This window comes from Mus pahari, chromosome 1 (assembly GCF_900095145.1).
Source record: "Mus pahari chromosome 1, PAHARI_EIJ_v1.1, whole genome shotgun sequence".
NCBI lineage: Eukaryota > Metazoa > Chordata > Mammalia > Rodentia > Muridae > Mus > Mus pahari.
In genome coordinates, this window is record NC_034590.1 from 55,616,903 (window position 1) to 55,629,692 (window position 12,790).

The 12,790-nt window shown below is 42.9% G+C and overlaps 1 protein-coding gene across 1 annotated transcript in view; it reads right to left on the reverse strand.

Moving 5' to 3' along the window:
- Positions 1 to 9,840: 9,840 nt before the first annotated feature.
- LOC110318370 (eukaryotic translation initiation factor 4B) overlaps positions 9,841 to 12,790 on the reverse strand; it is a 5,749-nt gene continuing 2,799 nt past the window's right edge. Inside the window, exon 2 of the mRNA XM_021193416.1 lies at positions 9,841 to 9,873. Within this exon, the coding sequence (XP_021049075.1) occupies positions 9,841 to 9,873 (33 nt within the window). The remainder of the gene's footprint in view (positions 9,874 to 12,790) is intronic.

The window sequence follows — 12,790 nt, forward strand, 5'->3', positions numbered from 1 at the left end:
TTTTTTTTTTTTTTTTTTTTTTTTTTTTTTTTTTTTTTTTTGAGGTCCAAAAGCATCAATTGAGAAACACAGGAGGAACACTGCAATTTTGTGGCCTAGGAGGAGGCTGTTCAGAATAGGGTGGGTGTGCTTAAAATGGTGACTGCATCTTTGGCTCTCTATTGTAATCTACGGGGGTGCCTTAAACACTGATGTTTCTACCCATCTATCATTATGATTAAACTGGTTTGGAGTGTGGCTCAGTTGTTAACACTTTGAATATCTTTTAAAAATGTCTCATTCCTATATATATACTTAGGAATAATATATATATATATATATATATATATATATATGGACATATCTAATGTACTCATTTGGTAGAAACATGATTTCATTGAATGTATCTTTTTAAAAATTTATTAGGGGATATTCTACAAATATTTTTATGAGTCAGATATTTTTCTAGGATTATTAAAACATATAAGTAGTACTATATAATGTGAATTTATAAATGACATAATTTAACGTCATTCTGCTGTAAGGTGTATATATTACTTCTTCCAGTACTATAAATACTGGAATAATAATGTATTACATCATCCACTTTGCATCCATCAATAATTATTTCCTGAGAAGGTTTACTTCTTCTAATTTTGTCAAAATTGAGAGGTAGAAAATTGCCTTGTAATAATCTTTTTAAAAAAATACAAGCTACAGCCGGGTGTGGTGGCACACGCCTTTAATCCCAGCACTCTGGGAGGCAGAGGCAGGCAGATTTCTGAGTTCGAGGCCAGGCTGGTCTACAGAGCGAGTTCCAGGACAGCCAGGGCTACACAGAGAAACCCTGTCTCAAACAAACAAACAAAACCCCCAAGTTATAGATGGTATTGAACACCTGCACGTGTGATGTATTACACAATTTTGTTGCTGTTGTTTTAGCATTTCTGCCTTGCTTTTTACCCCCTCTGAAATACCTCTTAGAGTTTGTCATCCCACATCCTTGGAAACACATGAAGAAGGTGACTTTCTAGACATGCCCATTTCTGTGTTATCCAGCCTGACCGTACCCAAGTCTTCCTTAGAGCCAGATGGATACATCTTTGAATCGTGTCTGCCTATAGCAACCAGGATGTAGTCCTCGGACTTGGCATTCCATAGGTTAGGTTAGCTCTGGGACTGAGAGACCGTAAGCTGGCCGCTGCTGTTGCTGGATTGACGCAGAAACTGGAAAAGTGGGAGGGAGAGATGTTCCTCTGTTCCTCCCCTTCCTTTCAGACTCTCTCCTAGTAGTCTCCTTTTGACAAAACCTGAACAGTAGCAAGCGAGCTGGGAAAGGCAACCTGCAGACCCCCATCCCACTCCCTTGAGCAACTTAGAGAAGGGTGATTCCCAAGGGTGCAGCCCTCCTGCCATGATCTGCCTAGATGTGACTCCCACAATTTCCCTTATCTCACTCTGCTAATGACTTTGCACTAGCTCCCCACTCCAAAGTTCATTCCTAGCCCCAGTTTCCTTCATGCCATGTGGAGAGTCTTCTTTCCAGCTGACCATTCTCTCGTGTGCTCTCAGACAGCTGTTTAACTCCTGGTTTTGGAAGAAGATTCCATCCAAGACTTCTTTGGAACTTCGTTGGAAGTTTGTGGTAACTGCAGACGTCCAAATAACATTTGACAACCAGGATTATGATATGCCTTGGTTGGTGTATTTATGTCATACATGAGACGATCAACTTGATCTTTGATGAATTCTGTCATAGTAACCTACTGAGCCTCCTGTACCAAGATCGAATGATATTCTCAGCCATGGCTCCCCCATCCTAATGAGTCTTCCTCATAGTCACTCTGGCCACAATACAGGTATCAGAGGGTTGTTGACCGGCCTTTGGCTCTTTAGACTGGGAGACTTAAAGGCACAGGCCATTTAGGATAATACAAGCCAGAGGCATTTTCCCAGGAGCTTTCCAGTCCCACTTGCTTCTCATGGATGTGAATTGGTTCTTCTTGTCTTCTGGTCCTGCCCCCTTGTGAGATACAGCCGGTCATTCACACTCCAAAAGCCTGTAGCTGACCCTTCTTAGAACACCTTGGTCAGCCCAGCACTAACCCAGACAAGCACTAGTGGGGATCTCCAAGCACATACGAGGGACACTGGACCAAAAGATAGTGTGCGAACCAGCTTGGTGAAGTATCCTGATCTTGATTGTTAGTGCTGATATCCATTTCATCGGATTGTGAAGCCTCTAAGAGATCAATGAGGCTCATTTTGTGTGTATATGAGGGTGTTTCTAAAGAGAATTAACTACAGGGTGGAGAAACCCACTCTAAATATGGGGACCATCTCTCCAAAGGCTAGGTGGCAGGGTGATGAAAGAAGAAAGCCAGCAAATTCACCAATTCTTGGACACCATTATATGAGTGGCATACTTCCACACCTTCCCTGCCAAGATTTTCTGAAACTGTGAAGCAAATTAATATTTTCTCTCTTAAGATGTTTTGCTCAAATCTTTTTGTCAGGTGCAAAAGAATAACACACCTGCTTCTCTGTCTCTGTACACACTTTCTTCCTACCAGTCTGGGGCAATTAACAGCTTTCCAAACGTCTTATTATCGGTTACATACCATTGGTACCTATCACTTCAGATAACTTTTATTTTGCCTTCTCCTTGGGATCCAACCTTGACTCTTCCCTTGTTTTAATGCCTACCCTTCCTGGGGATATCTCAGCAAACTAACATTCCAGTTCAACTGGGTCTTCTTTTAGGAAACCACACCTCTGATCCCTGTAATGTGCCCCTGATTGCAGGGACTCTGGCCTGCAGTACCTTTACTTTCCTTAGGTTCAGCCTGATCTACTATCTTATGGGTTTCCTTGGATGTCTAAGTCTTTAGCTAGAAGAATATGATGAGCAATTTTGAAGGATGGAATTTTGCTTTGGCAAGGACAAAGCCACTTGCCGGTGGTCATTGCTCTTCATCTATCCCACCAGAAGCAGAGCTCTCTAGCTTACCTATCTATCTTCCACCCATTTGAGTGGGTTCTTCCAGGCCACTCCATGGACAAGAAGTCTGTAGGCTCTAATATCTGCTTGCCAGAGCACACAGTCTTCTATATATATGCCCAGACCTTGACATGTCAAGAGGCCATAGCAGTCACCTCATAAAACCTCACTGGCCCTTTGGTTTGTCTTTGCCACCTCTGCCAGAAGTGGGTATGTTGAATGCTCTTAGTTTGTTGGGAAGATGTAGGGGAGGACACTGTGATGTCACAGAACCAAGGAATATTCCATGTGACCAAAAAAAATCTTTTAGAATTTGGTGCCAGAGTAAAAGCTCATTCAAAAAAAAAAAAAGTATGCTTCTGCCTTCTTCTCTCTCTCTCTCTCTCTCTTTTTTTGTTTCTGCCTTTTAAGGTAAAAATAACAATGTGAACTCAGTTTTTATCCTCCCCTGGGCACAGTGAACCAGGAGTAATGACAAAATTGGAGGGATTCCAGCAGCAAGCTGGTGGTCTCTTCATAGTGTCTCCAGGGAACATCTTTTGTAAGCTTGGACCAGAGCTTCCTCACCCCACTCCTGCCTTGACGTTAGCTTCAATCTCTGCAGGAAAAATTGATGACGGGAATTCTAGAAGCCCAGAAAGACCCTGGAGACCAGTAGGCTGTAAAAGAGGAGAGATGCAGTCATTAATGGCAATCTCTATTCACTGCATTAGCGGGTACCCCAGTGAGCACACATGAACAATGAGTGACTAAAATAGACAAGTAAATCTGTCTGTAGTAGATAAGGTCCATTTTTCACAAGCCCAAGCTCTGTCTGGGATGGAAGTTAGTTACTTTCTTTCCCTATTTAGCTACTGCGGCCACAAAAGCTTCCCTATCTTCATCATTCTAGCCATCTGTCTCTTGATGGCCCTCTTCCTGCTCCTTTGCTCTGTTCCATTTGGAAGGAGGCTGGGACCCTGCACTTAGCTTAGATTCTGCATGCTGCTTAGACTATATAGATTCTGCACCTGGGGACATGGTCAGGGGCTGGGAGGGCAAGGAGGGACAAAGGAGGCCTTCCTGATTTTTCTTACTGTCGGTAACAGCATCGCAGAGGTTTTAATTCCACCAGCATTAACAATGACAGTGGAGATTATGGGTGTTGGAATAGCATTGGTGGTGCTTGGTGAGCATTGGCTTAGACAGTGCTGGGGATTGACAGGGGTCATTTGGCAGCCTGGCTCCTAAAATATCAGGGAGAGGATAATATGCAGCGTCCTCACTGGCAGTATGAGCAGAGGGCCCCAAGCAACTTCCTCCCACTTCAAGGGGTGGGGGTGGGGTCCCAGAATATAGAGTCATTTTCCTTGTTAGCTCTTTATCTGGGCTCACAAGCTCCAATATTTCAAGTCTCTTGCAGAGCTCACTTCTCCCTTTCTTTTGCTTTGGTCTTTGGAATACTTTAGTAAGCAATGCCCTGAATTTACTTACGGTATTTGCAGCACATAGAGCAACTTCTGTAGTCTAGACAACATGCTGACTGACACATCTTCCCTCTGTGGAACAGGGGTAGCCCCCAGCCTCTGCCTAGGCATGCTATCGTGCATGTGAGCTTCTGAAGGGGCTTCTTTACTAACAGAGTTCTTTCCAGGATCTTGGGGACATGCATTTTCCCACCCTTGACCTTCTGCTGAGAACGAAGGGAAGAATGTCTGTGTCTGGGCGAGTACCACGTTTCCCCCATAGTGCTATCAGCTTCCTCTCTGTGGGACCACCTCTATAAACTAAAAATAAATCTCTTATGTCTCAGAGAAATTAAACTTGCCAACTTTTATACATGTTACTTGAAACCCCATTATTTCTCTGTTGTATGCGATTCACAGCCACGTAAAGAACAAAGCAGAAATCCCCCTGTGGGAGGGAGAGATCAGGAAGATGATCCCACTACCCCCATACATGTGGCTGTTTGTTACTGTGTTGGTTACTAAATATAAAGACCCACTCTGGGGCTTCCCCTCTCTATTTTCACATCCTCTGTTCACATGGCACTTTGATTCCAGCCAGCAGGTCTCAGGCCATTCTTTTCCTTGGCTGTGAGAAAGTAAATATTAGTAAAAATCTGCGCCTGGGCTCTGCAGTGCCAATTGTCATCATAGAGACTGTCACTGTGCAGCTTCCTGCCCCAATTCACTCCACAGTGAGATACAGGGGATGTTTATACATTTCTTGCCAAGGAACAAACTGTCTCCTTAGATATGTGGGTATGACTTTTTAAATAATTTACTTTTAGTTAAAAGCATAAATAGAGGAGTGTGGTGGTTTGAATGAAAATGGTCTTTGTGGACTCATATATTTGAATACTTGGTTCCCCACGTTGGTGGAACTGTTTGGAAAGGCTTAGGAGGTGTGGCCTTGTTGGAGGCCAAAAGACCAGCACCATTCCCAATGCCTCTCCCTATACTTCTACTTAAGGATCAAGAAGTAAGCTTTCATCTGTTCCTGCTGCCATGCCCTTGCTCTGCCATCATGAACTCTAACTCTCTGATAGCATGAGCCCAACTTACACACTTTGTCTTAGAAGTTGCATTGGTCATGTGTTTTATCACAGCAATAGAAAAATAACTAAGACAAGGATGGATGTACATCATCAGTATTATATAATTACAGATTATTTTTTACTATGCTTGAAGAACTGACCCATTTATTAGCCTACTCCTCCTTCATTTTCTTTCAGATCCCACTGGTCCCTAGTTTAGTATATGTTTCTGTGGATTGTCTTATTATGAATACTTCCTTAGAATGGAATCTAAGAATGCAGGAAACGTTCTCTCTTCCATCTGCCCTCTTTCACTCACTGTAGTGCTTTTCAGATACTTTCATGTTGCATTGTGGAACAACAACACCTTTTTACTGGCTCCATAACACTCTATTTTACAGATATTCATATTTTAATTTTCTATTCATTAGTTGATGGTACTCTGGTATGGTGGTTAAAATCTCCAACAGCAGGATCTAGAATCACTAGGAGATAAGGTTCTAGGCATGCTTGTGAAAGACTACACCAGATTTGTTTTGGGACATGCCTGGGAAGGATTATCTAGAGTAGGTTAATTAAAGTGGGGAGACCCACCTTAACTCTGAGTGGTACTTACTTAGGGAGCAAATGAGCTGAGCAGTGGGATCATTAATCTCTGCTTCCTGCCTGCAGTTGCAGGGTGACTAGCTACCTCAAGCTTCTGGTCCTGTGACTTATCTACTAAGATAGACTATATCCTTGAACTGTGAGTCAAAACAGCCACACTTCAGTTTCTTTTGTTGGGTTTTTTTTCTTTTTAAAAGCACAACTAGAAAAATAACCAACATAGAAATTTGGTATTGAGAAGTAGGGCTGCTGCTGTGATAAATCTATTTGATTCTTAAGCTCTTAGAACTGGTTTAGGGGAGAAATGCAGAAGAGCTGAAAACTTTGGGCTGGAAAAGCTCTTGAACACTTTGTCTTAGTTTGGGCTTTACTGCTGTGAACAGACACCATGACCAAGACAACTCTTATAAGGGCAACATTTAATTGGGGCTGGCTTACAGGTTCAGAGCTTCTGCCCATTGTCATCAAGGTGGGAGCACGGCAGCATCCAGGCAGGCGTGGTGCAGGAGGAGATGAGAGTCTACCTCTTCATCCGAAGGCTGCTAGCAGAATATTAGCTTTCAGGCAGCTAGGATGAGGGTCTTAAAGCCCACAGCCACAGTGACACACCTACTCCAACAAGGCCACACCTACTCCAACAGCACCACACCATCTAATAGTGCCACTCCCTGGGCCAAACATATACACACTTCAAGGAAAACTGAATGGGCAATTCCAATAGGAACTTAGAAGACAAGAATTCTAAGAAACATGTGGAGTGAAACTCACTCCTGAGTTTCTGTTAGGAGCAAGGACTCTATGTGTTATGAGACAAGGATATCACTCATGTGATATCCTGGCAAAGACTCTGGCTGCACTCTGCCTGTGTCCTGAGAACTCAAGCGAGGTTGAATTTAAAGCCAATGGGCTAACTTGCTTGGAGGAGGAAGTTTCAAGGCAGGAGGGACAGTATTCATGCTGTGTCAGGGTTACTGATCACAACTCACACACCGGTTCATAATGAGAGACAGCAAAACATGGAGCAGAAAGTCCAGGAAGGGGAGAAAGGTGTGTGCACAATTTCAAGTGTCAAACAAGGAGAGTGCAAATGATGAAGCCCTTGTAATTGTTAGAAAGATTAGAAACTTTAAAGAGAAATGTAGCATTATGGGACAGCAGGAAAGGTGCTGTGCGGGTAAGACCCTACCTGGCAAGGCTTTGTCTTATGGAAATAACTTTATTTAAAATGAGAGAGCCTCAATGAAGAATGCTGCTCAAGGGGTCCCTGACCTGCAGAACATCTGTCCTGGACTTGTGTTTTGAGTCAGCACACAGAGGCTGACCCAACTAAGTTCCAATCAGGCCTGGCTCCATCCTGAGCTGGCAGCAAAACTTGGCAGTGTCACTGTCTTTACTTTGTTAGCTTCATGCAGTGGTCTTGCCTTTGCCATGGTTTTGTAGGCATGAAAGATGGGGCGGGGGATCTTGGAATCTTACTCCACAGTTCCAGAGAACCACTGAGTGCTGAAGATGACAGGACCATGGGATATATGCAAAGGGAAGCTTTAAGCTTGGAATACAGTTGGAGTTGGTCAATCAGATATGGTGTGTGCTGAAGGTAGAAAAGCTAGACACAGGATTTGATGCTTATCCTTTAGTGGGGATCTGTTCATTCTTTCTAGGACCCTATTCTTCCCTTGTTGATGGGAATGCTTATTCTGTGTCATTATGTGTTAGAAACATATATATGTGTTTATATGTATGACATGAATATATATGTGTAGGTGTTTACATGTGTGCACATGCATGTCAAGATTGTAGGAAAGTGAGTTTCTTGCAAAGATAATGTTCTTACCTGCTGAACCATCTCTCCAGTCTGTGTAACTTGATTTGGTTATACAGGCCTCTTGAGATTTTTCTGAGTCTCAGAAGAAACTCAGCATTTATATTTTTAAACAGTGCTGAGTCTATTGCAGACTCTGAAGTCTTTTTACATTGGAATGAATGAATCTTTTTTTCATTATAAAATGTCCATAAGCCTACAGGGACAAAGAGAGGCTTAAAGTGATGTGTTTGCATGTCAGATTGGCAAAGGGTAGAGTTGTGATGCTTAATATTGTCAACTGGACAGGATCTGGAGTCATTCAGGAGACAAATCTCTGGGTGTCTGTGAGAGATTATCTAGACTAGGTTCATTGAGATAGGAAAACCCACTTTAACTCAGGGTGGTGTCATTCCATTGGCTGGTGTCCTGAACTGAATAAGGAAACAAGGTAATGGGGGTCTAGCATTCTCACAGCTCTGCTCGCTTGCAGATACAATGTAACCAGCAGCACCAGGCTTCTAACATTTCTTCAGTATCATAATGGACCACCCCTCAGATCATGAACCAAACCAAAACCCTTTCTCTTTTGTTTCTTTGATCAGGGTATTTTATCTCAGTGACAGAACAAATAGGAAACACACCTGAGCTATTTTTACTCTCTGATGATGATGCATGACTCCACTATGAGCTCTCATATATAAGCTCCTGTGTGAAGAACTTTCAGCTCTACTGGGCCAGGTTGCTAAGAAAGGGACTTCTAGGTCATATGGAAACCAGTGTTAAGTTTTTTGAGGAAATGCTAGATTGCCTTCCAATGTTGACATGCTGTTGTATATTTTCACCTTCCTGCTGTAAGCAGGTTCTAATTTCTCTGTGGCTATAATTTGGCACTTACTAATTCGTAAAGTATCCAGGACCTGAGACATTTTCATTGAAAACGCAAGACCAGGTTTGGTAGCATATCAACAGTCTTATCTGGTGGCCATGATGCCTGACACGTCTGTTCCTCTGACCTTAGACATGTCTGTGGTAGTGTGGATGACTTTTTATTTCTATACACTGTTCAGTTTTTGTTGTTGTTGTTGTTGTTTTGTTTGTTTGTTACAGGGTTTCTCTGTATAGCCCTGGCTGTCCTGGAACTCACTTTGTAGACCAGGGTGGCCTCAAACTTAGAAATCCGCCTGCCTCTGCCTCCCGAGTGCTGGGATTAAAGGCATGTGCCACCACGCCCGGCCACTGTTCAGTTATTAAATGTCATCTTACAGGGGACAAGGGAGATGACTAGGAGGGTAAGAGTGCTTGCTATGCAAGTAAATGGATCTGAGTTTGCAACTCCAGAAACCACAGAAGAGCCAGCCAGCCATAGGTACCTATAGCCTCAGTACTGTGGAGCAGAGACAGGCAGCTTCCAGGAGCTTTCTGGCCAGCAAACCCAGATGAAACAGAAAGGCTCAGTGAGAGGCCCTATTTCAAAAATATGATGGATGCAGATTGAGAAAGAAGCCTGCCATTCTAGACTCTGGCCTAGGAATGCACCTTCACTAGCACACGGGTGTGTACATCATTACACATACACAGCACAAATAATAAAAGAACACATAAATAAATGTCAGTTCACAAAATATCCTGGGGTAGGAATTGTCCTAAGAATTTGTTATTCCTTTTGTCATTTAGAGGATTTAATTTTCTTGTATGAGATAGATAATTTTGATTGTTGTCTTGATTAAGGAATAACTAGGCATCTGTGAAGTGTACCTTTGGTTCTCTCTCTCTCTCTCTCTCTCTCTCTCTCTCTCTCTCTCTCTCTCTCTCTCTCTCTGTGTGTGTGTGTGTGTGTATTTGTAAAGAAGATTAATTGAGGTGGTGTCTTAGAGTTTCTATTGCTGTGATAAAATACCAACACCAAAAGCAGCTTGGGAGAAAAGCTTTATTTCAGTTTACAACTCTCAGGTCAGACTCCATCACCTGGGGAACAGGAACTCAGGGCCAGAATCAGGAGGCAAAAAGAGGCGCGGGGACCTTGGAGGGAAGCTGCTTACTGGCTTGCTTTCCATCACTTGTGCAGTCTGCTTTCATATACCATCCAGAACCACCTACCCAGAGGTGGTACCACCCACAGGGGACTGGGCCTTTTCACATCAATTGTTAATGAAGAAGTTGCCCTACAACTTGGCCTTTAGGTAAATCTTAGTGGAGACATTTTCTCAGTTGAGAGTCCCTCTTCCTTTGTGTCAAGTTGGCATAAAACGAGACAGCACAAGTTAGGATAACACCCCGAAGGTGGGCAGCACCATCTTGGGGTGAATAAATAGGGGAAAGATGGACTGGAGATACGGCTGAGAGGGTAAGAGTGCTTACCCAACACCAATAGTGGACGGCTCACAGCTACATTCAACACTCTCCTGGTATCCATAGGCACCTGCACTCATGTGTACCTATCTACCTCCTCGTAATTAAAAAAGAAAGAAAGAAAAACAAAAGAACTTACAAATGTGCGTGTGTCTGTCTCTCTGTGTGTTTCTGTCTCTCTGTCTCTTCCTGTCTCTGTCTCTCTTTCTCTGTGTTGTGTCTCTGTCTCTTCCTGTCTCTAGTTCTGTCTCTGTCTCTGTCTCTGTCTCTGTGTGTGTAGCAAAAGCAGACTGACACTGGCATTTTCTTTGTGCTGCTTCTGGGTTCTCTAAGATGTTATCAGGAAGCCTTAAGCTCTGCTCCCGAGGCTACATTTTCCCCACCATGTCAGTCTGTGTCTCCTCTAGTCACCACCAGGATAAACTCCCCTTTTTAAACTGCTTCTTATCAGGTCTTTGGTCACTGCCATGAGAAAAATAATCAGTAAAGTGTGTTTCGAGCTCACAGAATGATGATGAGAAATCGAAAATGTCATCCCCTTCCCTGGAACCCCTGACATCAGCCTACAGCCCAGACCATGAGAAGGGTCTTCTAGCTGTTCGGGTCAACAGTCCATTGAGGTATAACCACAGCCACTCTGTCATGTAGAGCCTCTGCTCCTTCTGTGGGCATGTTTTCATGTGTCCCACTGAGATGCTCACACTGGAGGATAAGTTCAATTAGTTGTTTGCTGGCTGACACTGGTTTTGTTTAGCCTTATTATTTCCTGAAGATAGGTACATCTCTTTGTGGTTTAGCTTAGCTGGAAGAAATCAGAGGTTCTGGCAGCCCTGGATCTCCATCCCACATGTGGCTGATCGGCTGGTAACGAGCGGTCCATGGGTGTGGTGAGAATGGGGTGTGAACTCAGTTGGCCACTCTGTTCCCTTCTTGCCTTTTGATATTTATTTGCTGGTTTTTTCCCCCCTGATTTCATTGAGGTGACTGATTCTGAGAAGTGCTGGAACTCCTTTCCCATGTCTTACTATGTCTTCCCATGATATGAGCTACCACACAAGGTGTTTCCATGGACCTTCCACAAGCTGACCTTCTTTATCACAGTGATACTGAGCTCCAACATGTAACATCTCTCTGAGGGCTCTTTTGAGTTCTGGATGCATCAAATCTCAACTTCTGTAGCCTCACAAGCAGAAGTAATCAGGAAAATAAATACTCTCTCTTGGGATGAAAAGCTGAGGGGTGAAGTGCTCTGGTCCGAGAGCTTATTGACCTGCATGCTGTAAATATCCCACTTGTGGCTGCTTTCAAACTACCCATGTTTTTCACTGCACAGGTCTGGGAAGAGATTCTTAAGAGCCAAACACCACATATAGATGAATTCAATCTCAAGAGCTTTGATGCTAGCTGAATAAGATAGTTTGGAGATGGTGAGTTTTAAATACTTTTATTTTAAACACAGTTTAGTTCATTCTGTGCTTCTATAATTTTTTTTTTAATAATGACTACTTAGAGGCTAGAGAGATGGCTCGGTGGTTAAGAGCACTTTCTGTTCTTGCAATGGATCTAGGTTTGGTTCTCAGCATCCATATGGTGACTAATAATCAACTCTGCTTCTAGTGATCTGGCATGTTCTGGTCTCCTTGGGCACTTGTGCACACATAGAGCATGCATGCATATATATATATATATATATATATATATATATATATATATATATATATATATTTGGACACACACATGCATAAAATAAATATCACCCCCTTTTGATAGTCTAGGCTTTAAGCTTCTGATCCTTCTGACCTCTCTCATGTTGAGATTATAAACATGTCACCATGACCAGTTTATGTGGTTCTAGGGATTGAACCCAGGCTTCATACATATTAGGTAAGCATTTTATTAACTTGGGTTAAAACACAGATCACTGTTTCTGGCTCCAGAGGTCTTAGGTAGGCTGCTTCTAACAAGTTCCTAGGTGATGCCAATCCTGCTGGTCTGGGGATCACACTGGAAGACTAAAGGTATGCTGGCATTAGTCCACAGTTTGTTTCCTTTTACAGCATGGGCCAGGTTTGTCTAGAGAACATCAGCCATAACTCCTACTTTGAGAGAGTAGTCCCTAACAGGGGATAGAAAGCATGATGATAGGCAGATACCTACATATATAGCACTGGAACCTGGGGACAAGGTGGCTACTCTAAAGCCCCTAAAATGATCTGTGAATCTTCATAGTGCCCTTCCCTCATCTCATGCTAACATACAGCCAAAATGCAAAAGGAGGTGGAGTGGCAAACAGTAAAACCATCATTCTGAAGGTCATTACCAGCTTCCTAAGGGCAGCACAAGTGTCTGACTTATGTCACTATGGACTAGTTATTGGTGGACTTGGAACTGAAGGATGAGGATGAAGTATAGAAAGGGAGACTGATTTTTGGCCCTCTATGTGCACATGCTAAGGAAAGGCAGAGGCTAGGTAGACATTTATGGAGGAACATACTCCCATACATACTTTCTTTTTTTTTTTTTTTTTTTTTTT